This window comes from Rhinolophus sinicus, chromosome 12, assembly GCF_057876585.1.
Source record: "Rhinolophus sinicus isolate RSI-liver-muscle chromosome 12, RSI-T2T, whole genome shotgun sequence".
NCBI lineage: Eukaryota > Metazoa > Chordata > Mammalia > Chiroptera > Rhinolophidae > Rhinolophus > Rhinolophus sinicus.
In genome coordinates, this window is record NC_142512.1 from 36,129,886 (window position 1) to 36,143,666 (window position 13,781).

The 13,781-nt window shown below is 46.5% G+C and overlaps 1 protein-coding gene across 3 annotated transcripts in view; it reads left to right on the forward strand.

Moving 5' to 3' along the window:
* Window positions 1-1,485: 1,485 nt before the first annotated feature.
* The window catches only part of FAM117A (family with sequence similarity 117 member A), a 40,855-nt gene continuing 28,559 nt past the window's right edge, over window positions 1,486-13,781 (forward strand). For 2 of the 3 annotated variants that reach the window (XM_074319334.2, XM_074319335.2), the window contains exon 1: window positions 1,486-1,731. In XM_074319334.2, the coding sequence (XP_074175435.1) occupies window positions 1,536-1,731 (196 nt within the window). In that variant the 5' untranslated portion in view covers window positions 1,486-1,535. The remainder of the gene's footprint in view (window positions 1,732-13,781) is intronic. The other variant, XM_088802212.1, reaches the window with a different exon arrangement.

Consider the following 13,781-nt stretch of genomic DNA (forward strand, 5'->3'; position numbering starts at 1 on the left):
TTGAAGTAAATCCTTCAAACCTGCAAGAGTACACTCTGCAAAGAAAACCTATTCTTCAGGATGTTCCATTGCTTCAGTTTGTTCTGTGTATGTATGTTGCTTTTAATGTTCAACCAACTCTTGAATTTCCACTTTGGTTATTATCTGCTTTCAAAATTTAATCCCAGAATGGCCTCATCTTGCTTTGCGGCATGCTCCCAGATTACCTTCTCTTCTCTGATTAGTTAGTATGGCTTCAGGGAATACCTTCATTTTAACATTAAACTGGGCAAAAACAGAAATAGAACGATAAATTTGTAGCAAGATCAAAAATAGAATTCATAGCTAAATATAAATCTGGAGGGAATTATCCAATTATTTGGATGGTCCCTTTTCACAGACAATCCAGGGTTGATTGCCTTTTGCTTTTTCCATATATAGAACAAAATGGTTAATAAATCCCAAAGGTTATGTTTTTTTGTTTCTTTTGAAGAATAATAATTGTTAATAGTAAATTAAATGCTGTTTTTCCCCCCCCAAATGTCTTCATATAAACAGCATGTGATTTTTTTTCACAACTGCATTCATTCTGTTTAGGGACCATCCAGGCTCACTTTGACTTGTAGGTCAGAGAGCATTGAACTGAGAAGACTAGGATTTAGCATGGAGTCACGGAACAAATTTGGGCAACATTTTCACTTTACTTCCATTCTGCTGAGACAGACTTGGAATGAAAGGCTCTGAAGAGAAATTCCTGCTCCTTGACAGTCTCAATTTAATTTAAAGGCTAGAAGGTTCTTCTTTTTTTTTTTTTTCTTTTTAGGTTGGACCAACACCAAGTAGGGACTTGGAAATGTGGAGAAAGACAAATGTGGGTGTCACAAGAGGCTCGGTAGCCATTAAGTGCACGAATATAATGCAAATCGCATGCAAATATGTGCAAACTTTGCATTAATTTGCACTCTTTGGAGCTTGCAAGCAGCATTGGGATCCTGAGGGTTCAAAACGAATATTTTTAGGTTACACCAAAAGTAATGCTTTTTGAGGTTGTTGCTTTCTTAGTGCCTGCTAGGACTCAATTGCTGAAAGTTTGACACTCCTCCCTACCCCCCATAACGATTTCAGTAATGCTTGATTCCATCTTACGTCTGGTCGCGCCCCCACTCAGCCTGACGTCACGTGACATTTATTTGCATACTACCTGGGACTGGGTGTGACGCACCCCTTTTATGCGTCTTCTCATTGGTGGCGCCGGAGAACCAGCCCTCTTCTGGGCAGACCAATCAGCGGCCCCTCGGATGTGCGAAAGCGGGGATGAGTGTGATGGAGGTGGGGTTTTGGGTTGGATCGCTAGGCATATTGACCAGTCATCCTCTAGGAAGGGAAGAGCAAGCCGTGAATTGGTTGGGAGGAGGGGTCTGGGAACCGTAGGCCAATGAGAGCTCTAGCTTGAGGGGGCCGGTCTCCGCCCCGTAGGGCAGATAAGCAGCAGCAACGGGGGTTGGGAGGGTTGTTTGGGGCTCGCTGTGGGGCCGAGGCAGGCACTCGGGCGGGCGATGGCGGGGGCCGCAGCGGGCGGCAGAGGCGGAGGTGCCTGGGGGCCGGGGCGAGGAGGGGCCGGAGGGCTCCGGCGGGGCTGCTCTCCTCCAGCCCCCGCCGGCTCCCCCCGGGCTGGGCTGCAGCCGCTCAGGGCCACGGTCCCCTTCCAGCTGCAGCAGCCGCACCAGCGCCGGGACGGGGGTGGCCGCGCAGGTGAGCTGGGCCTGGAGCGGGCACCGGGAAGGAGACGTTGGGGGAGGGGGGGCGCGTGATGGGGGAGGAGTATGGGAAGAAGTGTGAGGGGAGAGTGGATGGGGGCGAGCGAAGAGAAAGGGGGTCGTGCATAGTCTGAGAGGGCGGAGGGAGCGAGAGCGAGGAGGCGTGAACTGGGGGTGCATCGCCGGGACAGTGCAGGGAGTTGGGGCCCGGAGCTGAAGGGAGGGACCTGGCAGATGGAGGCTGGCTTTGGGGGCGTAACCGAAAAGTGGGCAGAGTGTGGTGTGGGGGTGAGTGGAAAATGCAGGGGTGGCAGCGAGGTGTGAGGAAAGAGTGAGTGGCGCGTGATGGGGGCGCCCTGTGCAGGGCTGGCGCTGGAGAGAGGAGCCGGTGGGCGCTGGACGTTTGCACGGGGAGGGGGAGGGGCATGAAGGAGAGTCCTGTGGAGCCATGTGTTACTTCTCCAACTTGAGTTTGGTCCCAGCATCCCACTCTACAGCTCTGGAGTTCCTTTCCTCACCACTTTTACTGCGCTTCCCTTTTATGCCACCTCCAGGAGCTGATTTCATCTGAGCCGTTGGAATAAGTTAGTTTAACGGTTTTGACTACGGTATAAACGCTCCGCTCCGCTCCCCTACATTCCTCCTGGTGTGTCCCAGAAGTTGTATGTTCCCAGATCACTGACTTGCTTAATATGGCTGTCTCATTCCAACCATCTCGCGGCGCGTGCGTGCGCGCGTGCGTGTGCGTGTGTGTGTGTGTGTATGTGTATGTGTATGTGTGTATTTGTGTGTGTAGGACCTGGGCAGTTTGCCCCCTTCCATTTTCTCCTCCCCCCACCAAGGCCGTTTTGTCCTGGGCATTGCCAGCCAACGTGGCAGTGGAGTGAGGGCTACAATCAAGTACAGTAGCAAATACCTCCACTTTCTGAACAGCCCTGAAAACCGTGTCTTAATAGCAGCTTGATGTGGGTATGGGGAAACTAGGGAGGAGTAAGCTTACCTGACCACAATCAAAGCTGTGATGGGTCCCCCCTCCAAATGCAGGCATTTAGGAATAGGAAAAGGAACCTACTTGCATGAAGAGGTTGGCAATAAGTTGAAAGTGAGGCTTGCATTTGATTCACACCAGATGTGAAAAGATCACTGCACACTTCCAAAGTCTCAGAGCCTACCAAATGTACAAAAGTCATGCATGGTCCCTGCCATCTAACGGTTAATGACATTCTCTAAACCAGAGTTTCTTGAGCTTTTCGTGATTATTAAGCTTAGTTATTGTACATCGCCCTCCCGAAAGTATAGCTACTACAGTGCCTTCTAGGTAAGAATGGAATAAAGAGGGTCTCTGAAGTAGAAAGTCCAAGTTTATCTGGACCTCATTGTAAATGTTAGCATTGCATCTTGGAATGCAGCAACTCGGTCAAATCTGGTAGCAAGATGGTAACCAACTAGTAAAAGTATGTCTAGAATCTGGCGGTGTAGAGCAAAGCAATGCCCAGACAAACTCGTGCCTATTGTGAGCTGTAAAGTAAACCACAAGACTACAAACCTGTTAGTTTTGTTTAGGCTCCTTTGGAGCCCAGGGAAGTTAGTAGAACAGCGAGCACCAGAGTCTTAGTCACTGTTAGTAGAAATCAACAGAAAGCCTGCCTGTGTCGTAGCTAGAAAGCTATTAGTCATATTTTTAAGAGCAGTTATTCTGTGTCTACTATAGCACTTATATTAAAAGGACAAACATTGGTGGATGCTGTGGAAAGAAGATGAGTGTAGGTTTGGATGACTGGGTTCTTTACGCGGCCTGTTCCTTTTGTAGGGCAAGGGGTCCTGAGATACTGGGGGAAACATAGGAAGCTAGAGTTCTGCATAACCTGTCTGATGAATGTAGGGCAAGTTGGGTGGTCTCTTGCTTAGGTTCGGGATTGGGCTGATGGATTATTTCTCTACCTGTTAATATCCCTGCAGCATTAATAAGGCATTTACCTGTGTAGTGGGATTATCTATAGATTTTCAGGAGAGAGGAAAGGAAAGAAAGAGTGTCCTGAGTCTGGGGACTTGTCTGTAGCCAGACATCAAGGGAATGTATCAGGTCTTTGGTTTGGGATCACATCAGGTTTTCTACATGTTAACTTTAACCCATTCTTTGGCCTTGAGAAGTGGTAAAAGTGGTTTCCTCTAGGCCGTATATAATAGAAGGAAATGGCTTGCAGTCATAAACCCTTAAGAGAATGGCTTTGGGTGCCAGAATGCCTGGGTTTCCAATCCAGGTTCTGCCATTTACTAGCTGTGTGGCTTGGAGGGAGTTACTTAACTTCTGTGCCTCAGTTTTCTCATCTGTAAAATGTGAATAATACCAACATCATAAGTATCAAATGAGGTAATAAAGTGCTTAGAACAGTGCTTGGCACATAGATCGTATAAAAGTGTTTGCTGCTGCTTATATTGTTACTCTTCTCTCCACCTAGCCAAGGTGAGAGCACTGTTGGCCAGAGCCCATTGCCTTTCAGGCTTCAAAGAGAAAACCCATATTGGTTTGAAACCAGTACTGCAGGTTTCAGAATTTCAGGGCCTCCCTTTGCACTTTTATTCCCTCATCTTTTAAAATGAGCTTTCTCAACAGGGCTCTGAAACCCAACTGTTTAAAAAGGCCAGGTGAGCTGGGACTGGGTTTCAGGAACAATTAAGTGTCGTCACTGTTTCTGTTTCCCATCTGAAAGTGATGTCGTGCTCAGTGCTGTGCAGTTATCTCCACCACACACCCTGTTGTGTTCTTGACAAGATATATTAGACCTTTTATAAAATGGTTATGGTGTAAAGAGCAGTATTTACCTTCTGTGGCCATTCATCCAAAAGGGATGTCTTCATAAAGTGAGGAATGGCCTGAGCTAGGGGTGTGGAAGGCAGAAGAGAGCAGAGAGAAAAATGAAGGTCAACTCTTAAGAAAACTAAGAGCCACTAGTGGGTAATAGAAACCCAGGATAAATATCTTATGCAATTGCCCCTTTAATTAAATTCTCATTTGTGTCCTAGAGGCTGTCAATGTTTATGTTCTTCCAGGACCACTGATGATGGACAAAATGGGACTAGGAGGTGAATTGTTCTGGGTCCTAGTCTTCCTATCTTGTTTAGTGTCTTTGTCTCCATATCCCTAGAATGAAGCTAATGTTTAATTCAGCTTTGCAAATTCTTCTCCATCTGACAAGCCCCACTGGGGCCAGCTGGGTCCTAGGGAATCCAAATGCTGCCTCTGTACCTCCTCTGAACCTTCTTAACCTAGGGGTTGGCAATTAGGGACTAGAGGCTAAATCCAAGTCTCTGCCTGTTTTTGTAAATAAAGTTTTATTGGAATACAGCCATGCCCCGTCATTTAGGTATTGTCTATGGCTGCTTTTGCACAACAATGACAAACTTGAGTAGTTGTGATAGAGACCATTTGGCCCATAAAGACTAAAACATTTATTCCATGGCATTTTATAGAAAGAGTTAGCCTTAAACAGTGTTCCTGACCATTATTTCTACCGTATGTAAAGATCAGTTTCAAATGTGTGTAGTATATACCTCAGAAAATCCTAAGGAGGTAAAGAAAACTATTAAGTCCATGTCCCCACTCATATTTTAGGGGTAAAGAAAAGGGGTTATCAGCTCCCAGTTCTCAATCTTTGTGGAAGACCAGCACATGTGAATCCAAGCTGCCCACCCCCACCGTTGTAAGGTGACGTGTGTTCAGTAGACATAAATTAAATTGGACTTACATAAAAGCTTAACTGTTAGGCACATTTACACCCCCTCCCCCACCTACCCCCCTGTGAAAACCTAACAACCCACAACTGCAGTGAACACGTTTTTAAATTAGATGGAAATTACTTTAGGTTTATCTCCTGTTTTGGATTTTTCTTGTTGCCTTTTATTTTTCTGAACAGATCATTGAGAGCTGGTAGTAGTCATGGCTGCCCTAAAATACTGGCTTCCCCACAGGGACATAAGAAGAGTTTATTTCAAATGTTGAGTAGGTTCTCCAGGATGGTCCTTTCAGTGAATATAAGGCAGCATTGTTACAAGAAATGCTATTGGTAATTATTAAACTCCTTTCCTTGCAGTGCTTTGAAAACTTAGGTCTTAGGGCATGGGTGTTTAGATAGGTGTGGAACCGCATAAAGGAGGTTGCTTATGAGACCCGAGAGAAAGCCCTCTTCAAACCATGGTCCTTCTGGACCCTGGTGCCAGAAACAGCCTGGAGATTAGAACAGAATGTAACTTTTCTATGCCAAAGATCCATCGTGCTTTAACTGCACTTGGGGGTGCAGTGAAAATCCTATAAGAGCGACAGTTGTCCTTCAGAACCCTGTGAGTGAGGGAAGCATTAAACACCAGGCCAGGCACTTCCCAGCCTGGCACTGCTAACTTGCTTTTCACAGCTTCGCTAGCACGAGGCACATGGTCAGCAAAATGCACTGCTCAAGTATCTGACTCTTAAATGTTATCGTCAGCGATGGCATCCTTGAACTTGTGGGTCACAGGGCCTCATTACTTTATCCCTTTGGTACCTGAAGGTGTGTGGATCCATTTGTTCTTCAATATTTTGATAGCAAAAGATTATGTATATGTGGGAAATTCTCCGCTTATGTAACACAGAGCTAGGATATTTTAAACCATTTGAGGTCAGTGGAGAAGGAGTGAGAACAGTGGGGTGTGGTGGTAAAACGACATCATTCTCTCTCGTTCCAGATGTAGATAGATCTCTAGGAAATTTGAGGCAGGATTGCAAAACTTTCATAGTTAGGTGGCAATATGAGTGTTGCCAAAGTGGTTGCTGGGCATTAATAGCCAGAGAAGACTTTCCCTGCATTTTCTGCTGGTGCGTCTTGCTGGGCACCAAGGCCACACTATTCCTTGATCTTATTGGAACTGCCAGAACTTGAGCGTCCTCCTCCAGATTCTTACAGCTCTCATGGAGAGCCTTGTGCCAAAGGATTCAGACTTTAGGGTGTGACATGTTCCCAGGGCCGGTCTGGTTTTGAGTTCTTATTGACACTACCACGTATATCAAATGCTATGTGACACTGGCTCCAATGCTTTACTAGACTTCTCTGGGCTTACTCTTATTTCCCAGGCAGTTTGGAGCCCTTGTAAGGGGCTGGAAGGGAAAACCTTGTGTTTCCTTCCCAGTTCAGAGCCAAGGTGGGCGCCTACTAGCCAGTTAGTTTAGTGAGAATAGACAGTCTCTTCATGGGTTAATGAGTTTTACTTCCCTCAGAGATGGATAGAAGAAGGAGCAGGAAAGAGTGGAAACAGGAAAGATGAGTGGGAAAGCTGGTCAACTTTCTACCTCTGCCTGAATTGAATCTTCCCAGAGGGCTCCCTTTATTTGGTTTGCAGGTTTATGAATTAACCAAATCTATTTAGCCGAATCTATTCACATTGTTTGGTCAAAAACAAATCCTGATCTCAGAGAGAACTCAGAGAGATCTCAGAGAGAAGAGTTTTGGATTATATTTGAAGTTAGAAATGACCTGTGCTCCAGTTCCTCTCCAGTCGTGGGGAGCTTAGGAAGGGGCCATTGTTGGGAACAGCTGTATGGTGGAAGGCCTCCAGCTCCTGGTCCCCACTGAACCTCCTGGTTTTGAAAACTCTTCCTGGCACTTTGCTTTCTCCTCCACACTTTTCCTCAGGGTCACTCCAAAGCCGAATGCCCAGCTTGCAGTCATTTAAATATTTATCCTCAGGCCCAAGGAATAAGCCTCAATTGACTTTTGCTGTGTGGGTGCACCATAGCCAATCAAGGGTGGCTTTAATGAACTTAAAAGAATGCTATCAAAGTATTTCATAATAGGAAAACTTTTAACTTCAGCCCCTGGGGAACCTGGAACTGCAATCTGGGCTGTGTACAGACACTTACCCTGCCCTACTCACGAGCCACAGACAGCTGACACCGGGGGTGGATGGAGCGCCTTGGGCTCAGGCCTGCCTGCACATTAGCAGTTCTGTTTCCAGCTCCCTAATAAAAGGGGTGGAGGTCGGGGGAGGCCTGGGAAGACTCCTCTGAGGGCTTGGGTTGATCTGAAGCAGCAGCCTATGCTCAGGGTGGGAGGTTTTTTCTCCGAGATGCCCGAATGTGGCTTCTTAGACAATGGGCCGTGTGTGACCCTGTGCTTCCTAGCTTGTGAATGGTGGGTGTCTTTTCCAGGGGGAACGATGTTAACAGGCATAGGTCTAGTCTACCACCAGATCTGCCACCTGAATCCCTTATCATCTGATCCTAAGTGAAAACGTGCAGGAGAGCACTGAGGTCTAACCTCCTTGAGAGGCAAATGTAGGATTAAACATACAACTCTAAAAGTAAATAACACGTCCACAAGTGAGTCAAATATATTTTCAAGCTGGAGCAGACTTAGAATGAAGGAATACTGTATTACTCAAGTGTTAGGGTTAGAGAATTATTCAGTTTTGAATAGGCTTTTTTTTTTTTTTAATTAGCCATTATGTTATTCTCCCTAAGGTTAAATTAAGTTTTTACTCTCCCTCCCTTTTCAGAAGTGGCGTTGGTGTGTGTTCCTTAACTTTCTCAAATCTCTTTAGCTCCTTCTACCTCATGCTGGAAATCGTGTGCCTGCCTTTTTAAAAAGTAGGCACCTCATGTTTCAAGTTCAAGTGCATTGGAACGCACCCTGCAGCTTGAGCAGATTGGAGTGTTTCTGCAGAGGGAGGGCCAGGGCAGATGGGGAGTGTCGTGCTCAATAAATACTTGTTGGATTGAGTTGCTGGAAAGGCAACAGGGGTGGGGAGAGTGAGCCACACTTCCCCCAGGCTCCCTTGAAGTGCTTTCTGCCATTTCTGGTCCCCATACACTGTGCCCCTTTATAACACCCCTCTCCAGCTACTTATACCCCCCCGCCCCCCCAAGTATTAGTTTCTCTCTCTCTCTAAATCACTGTTCTCCTATTCATCCTGGTCATTGGGCTTGAAACCCAGTGGGTGCCAAAGACGTGGCATTTCCATGGATGTCGTTGCTAGGCCGATAGGCGCTCTTCCCCACACACTTACAGCCAGCAGGTGATTTGGGCAGTTAGTTAACAGGTCAATCCATGGAAACAGCCAATGTTTAGGATTTTGTTATGATTTTATTAAAAAGCCAGACTACCTGGCCTTAGGCTTAGGTGTGAATATGGGTGGGAGGCCAAGGAGACCAAGATGAATGCTGGATGTCCTTTGACTCCAGGTAGATTTGTACCAAATTCCTAGGAGTGCTAGAATGTATAGCGAAGGAAGGCAGGAAGACTAAATCTGAACCGGTGAGTTTTCTAGGCCTGGGAGCAGAGTGGTCGACTGGCCCTAGGGTGGCTTCTTAGGTAGGATCAGGCTGGAAGCCCTCCCTCCCAAGCCAGGCACCATCCAAGCAGTGATACAAAGCACTGCTGGAAATGCTGGAAAGAGATGCTCATCATTCCCTAAGTCCTGGGTGCTATGTAGTTACATCAGCTGCCACAAACAATGTCAGCCATGGAAGCTGTCTTCCCCTGCCTTTAAAGTTGCCAGCCACGGGCCTGGTGGCTTAGTCAAAATGGTTTTATAAACCTGCCCTGCTGGGGTAACTTTGAACAGAGTGAAAATGTGATTGGGAGGAAAGAAAGGCAGTTTCTCTTACTTCCTCCTCCCTTCTCTTCTTCCCTACCCCACACATTGCCTTTCCCTTTAAGGGTTTTCTGTGCTCTGTGCATGTTTGATCACCCGCACGGCTTTGAGAGAACCACTGCTGATAGCACGTGTGCTCCCTGCCCCACACCTGCAAGCTGGCTGAAAACCTGCCGCACAGCCCCTGTTTGGGATTGTCTTTGTAACTCACGCCCATCAGATATGACATACACACTGGGGTGGAGGGCGGAGGTGGATAACATTTGGCATGACAGAGGGGATGCAACCAGAGAGCTTTCACAGTGTTATGTAGTCTGGATTCAGAGATTGGGGCGAGGAGGACAATGTGAGTCACATCCATGGGATGTGCGCACATCTTTATGCTAAGAGCAGCACCTCATTAGAACCGTAATCCTGGGGAGCTCTGTGTTCACAGGAGAAGACAAAATAGCTGCTTCTGTGAATCCCAACTCTGGAAGGCCCCCACTTTCATCTGTATTTTTCAGGGAAGTTGAGAGTATAGATCGTAGATTTTGACAATGTGTTCCATTTGTTTAGCACTTTGGTCACCGTAGGTGCTCTTGAATGTTTCTCATTCATCCACGCGACGGTCCTGCAGGTGCCGCTGGCATTTAGTAGTTTTTCCAGATAAGGCAACTGAGGCCCAGAAAGGAAGTGACTTGCCCAGGACCATGTGACTAGAAAGCCCTTTTGCTTCTGATCCCAGGGCTCTTTCCACATAGTCTGGACAATCCATTGTGAATTTCCTCCCCAGCTGCCATCCTCTGCTGCCTGCCCAGCACATGCCCAGCCTTTGTTTCCCTTCTGCTTGTATATCTGTATTCCAGGAACAAAAATTTATTTGTTTAATTGACCAAATTGGAGAATTGGAAAGGAAAATGATCTGCAAAGAATTCTGTCTGTTCCTTTAGCACCCTATAAGTGACTATCCACTTGGGGTAGCTAGTTGGAAAGTGGTGGTTATTACATGATATGTGTGATATGGTGGTGCCTTTTGAGTGTTTCCAACTGGTTTGAGCTATGCAATTTCCATGTAGAATGAGAAGCTAGCCAGGGACAGTTAGGACCCAGGAGGCAGGGAGGGTTTTCCCGCTCCTGTGGGGTCATGGTCATGGTTTCTGAGCTTGGGGCCATATCGGGGAGATACTCCTTAAGATGGAGCTTCTAGAAAAGGGTTTCTTTCTTAGGTGTGACTATGTGGAACCCAAAAGAGCACCTGGGGATAAGTGTGGGTGGTGCATTCCTATGGTGGGCAGGTGCAGGTGGCATTCCATCATGATGACAACCTAGTCCTCCACGTAGGGAAACCCTGGGGCATACCTCCCCCGACCCTCGCGACGCTGTACCTGAGCATGTCTCCCTCTGCTAGCTTTACATCACCTGGGACTGGAGTCATTGTGATACATGATAGTGCCTTTCTGAGACAAGCATGTGCCCAGTAAGGGGAATAGCGGGGACTTGAACTCGAGATAAAGCCCATCTAGGGACTTGGTATCATGGAGAATTGCCTGGCCTGCTTCATACTGGTTACCTAACCCTCCCGAGAGGGTTATGGGCAGCTCTTACCTCCTTACCTCTCTTACCAACCAGAGTCTGTATAGAATTCTTGAATGTTCTAATAACCATATGCTTATGTGGAACCTTTCTTTCCCAGTTACTTCCCAACTTCATAAGGTAAAATCCCATTATAACATATTATAAAAATGATTCTGTATAATAAAGCTGTTTCCATGGTTCATATAAATGCTTTGTGGTTGTTTTTTGTGGTTTTTGTTGTTTAAAGAAAAAGACAAGAGTAATCACCTATCTTCTGTATCACGTACTTTTTCTGGTCCCTGTCCATGTAATAGTTCATCTCAAAAGCAGAACACTTGGTGCTTGCTGTTTGCAGTGAGGTAGGGAGAAGGGAGCCGAGCTACAGAGCCATCACCCAGGAGCAAGGCCCCTTTGCTTTCTCTTCATCTTGAACCTTCCACCCTCCAATACTTCCTTCTTGTTTTCAAACAGAACACCTCACAAAAACCCAACGAAGGACAATATGTGTGTGTATCTGAATATGTGTGTGGCAAGTGTGAATGTGGGAGAGTATGTGTTTGTATGTGAGAAAAAGTGCACATGAAAGCAAGCAAGTGATAAAGCAGATGGGGCAAATATTTAACAATAGGCGGATCTGGGTAAAGGTTACATGGGTGTTCTATGTACTATTCTCATTCTTGCATGTATAAGTTTGAAATCATTTCCAAGTGAAACATTTAAAAAATGAATACATGCTAGACTAATTTGACTGTACCAGGAGTTCTTCAGAAGTTGTCTTCCACCATTCTTATAACATCTCTTATTCTCTCCCATTTAAGAGACGAAACAACTGCAGCCCAGAGAAGTTAATGACTCGTCTGAGTTCATATAGCACATTGGAGCAGAGGCAGGATTTGGGCCCAGGTGTTGACCATGATAGTAGGCCACCTCTCAGGACACTTCTCAGGCTTGACCTTACTGGCTGGAGAAGGCTGGCATCTGATTCTGAAAACGGCTGGGAGCTGCTGCTGTGTGTCCGAGCCCAGTCCATTCCCCACAGTGGCCCAGCAGAGGGATGAGCAGGCTTGTCACAGTCTGCTGCAACGCACCGAGAATATTTAGGGGGTCTGGTACCATCTAGGGGAAAACTGCTTCCTTAGCCTAAGAAACACTTACTCTGCTCTTTATTCTACACTCTTCATTTCTTAAGATACATGAAATCAGAAAGCCCTGTTGCACCAGAGCTGTGGAGTAATACGACTTCGCATTTTTATAATAGAGATCCGAGGAGAAAGGAGCTGAGTTTGGTTTAGAAAGCGATGCCAGATTATGGGCCTGGGCCAGGCAGCTTTCTCAGCTGTGTATCGGTTGGCTGGTTGTGCTGACTGCCTTGCAAATGTACGGGAGTCTGAGAGAGGGCACCTGTATGGTTTAATGCAGCATGTCTTACCAAGTGGACAGGAGTTACAACTTCATATACAAAGGGAGGGCTCACTCTTAGTCAACAAAAACCTTCCACATACTCCAGGGCCCAAGAAGGGGTGGATCTGGTCATCACTGCTTAGCAGACGGAGTTCGCGGTTCAGGCGCTGCTGTTTGTTTCCCGACTCCTCTTCCCTCACACCAAACCCCGTGTTACACATGCATCTGTGCTCTTTGAAGGCACTTCAGTTATTCTTGACATTGTTGCTTAGTGATATTTCCCCTAGTTTCCAGAATGGGGGTAACTAAATGAGTCCTACTCTGTTTCTTAACATAGAAAAAAGTTTTTTAAAAAATGCTTAGTTTTAGTGTGTGTCCTTTATCTGAAATGTCTCCCTGCAGCTACCCTAGAGCCGTGAGACTGTGGTTAATTTGACATCAAAGGATTTTTTTCATGGGCTCCAGCCAGTTATGTGAAATAGACCCATGAGCATTTACTATATGATTACCCAGCTTATATACTTAGATTGTTTGTCCTTAGGCAGTTATCAAGTTATATCGGCTGTCCCCACTATTCTCTGATTCTTCTTGGCTCTGTCCTACCCCAAAATAAGTGCCAGGTGGCTAGGCATCCAGAATGAGGACGCGAAGCAGGAGGATGAGAAAGGCTGTCCCCGATTCCCTTTGGGTTGTCTGTAGCTTAGAGGTCTGTGTTGGAGCTGCTGTGCAAATGGCCAAAGCTGTCTGCTTAGAGGGGACCATGACAACTGAGTCTTTTCCTTCCAGTTCTTAGAGGTATGGATAGGACCATCCTAAACTGTTTTCCTTTTGCTTCAGGAGGTTAAGCCTTTTCTTTACCTGACTTATAAAAGAAGGTAACATTGCTGTTAAGGAGCCCTTGATTTAAGAACAGAAATAAATCCCATCATGTACAGGGGAAGATGGTGTAACTTACCTCCAGTGGTGTGCGTTGCCATGGCCTTCTCTGCCTCTGGAATCACACGTGGAGAGGTGAGCTGACAAGCATCCTTCTGCTGTGAAGTCTTCAGTGGTCTCAGGCATATACTGATACCATAGCAGCAAAAATGTTCCCAGTGTCAGACTTTTCAAGGCTCTTTCTGGAGGGGCCATCTAATTTTGTTTTTCAGACTAGGTTTACCCTGGAGGCACTATGTAACCTTTGAGGCTCCTTTAAGAGATCTGAACAACCAGCAAAACCAGGGTTTCAGAACAGGGGCTGCCTTGGAATGTTGCCCAGAACGATTTGGGGTTTTTCCACTGGTAGGGCACAGCCTGGGAATGTGCCACTGTGGTGAGGTGAGGCTGGGTCAGTTCCAGGATGTCAGAGGCTAGGTAGGGAACCACTAGATGGGAAGTAGTGGTCTCTTGGGGATCTCCTCTTTGAAGCTGGGGACACAGAGTAGAGCTGGAGTAAGGAGATGGAGATAACCAGAGAAGACTCTG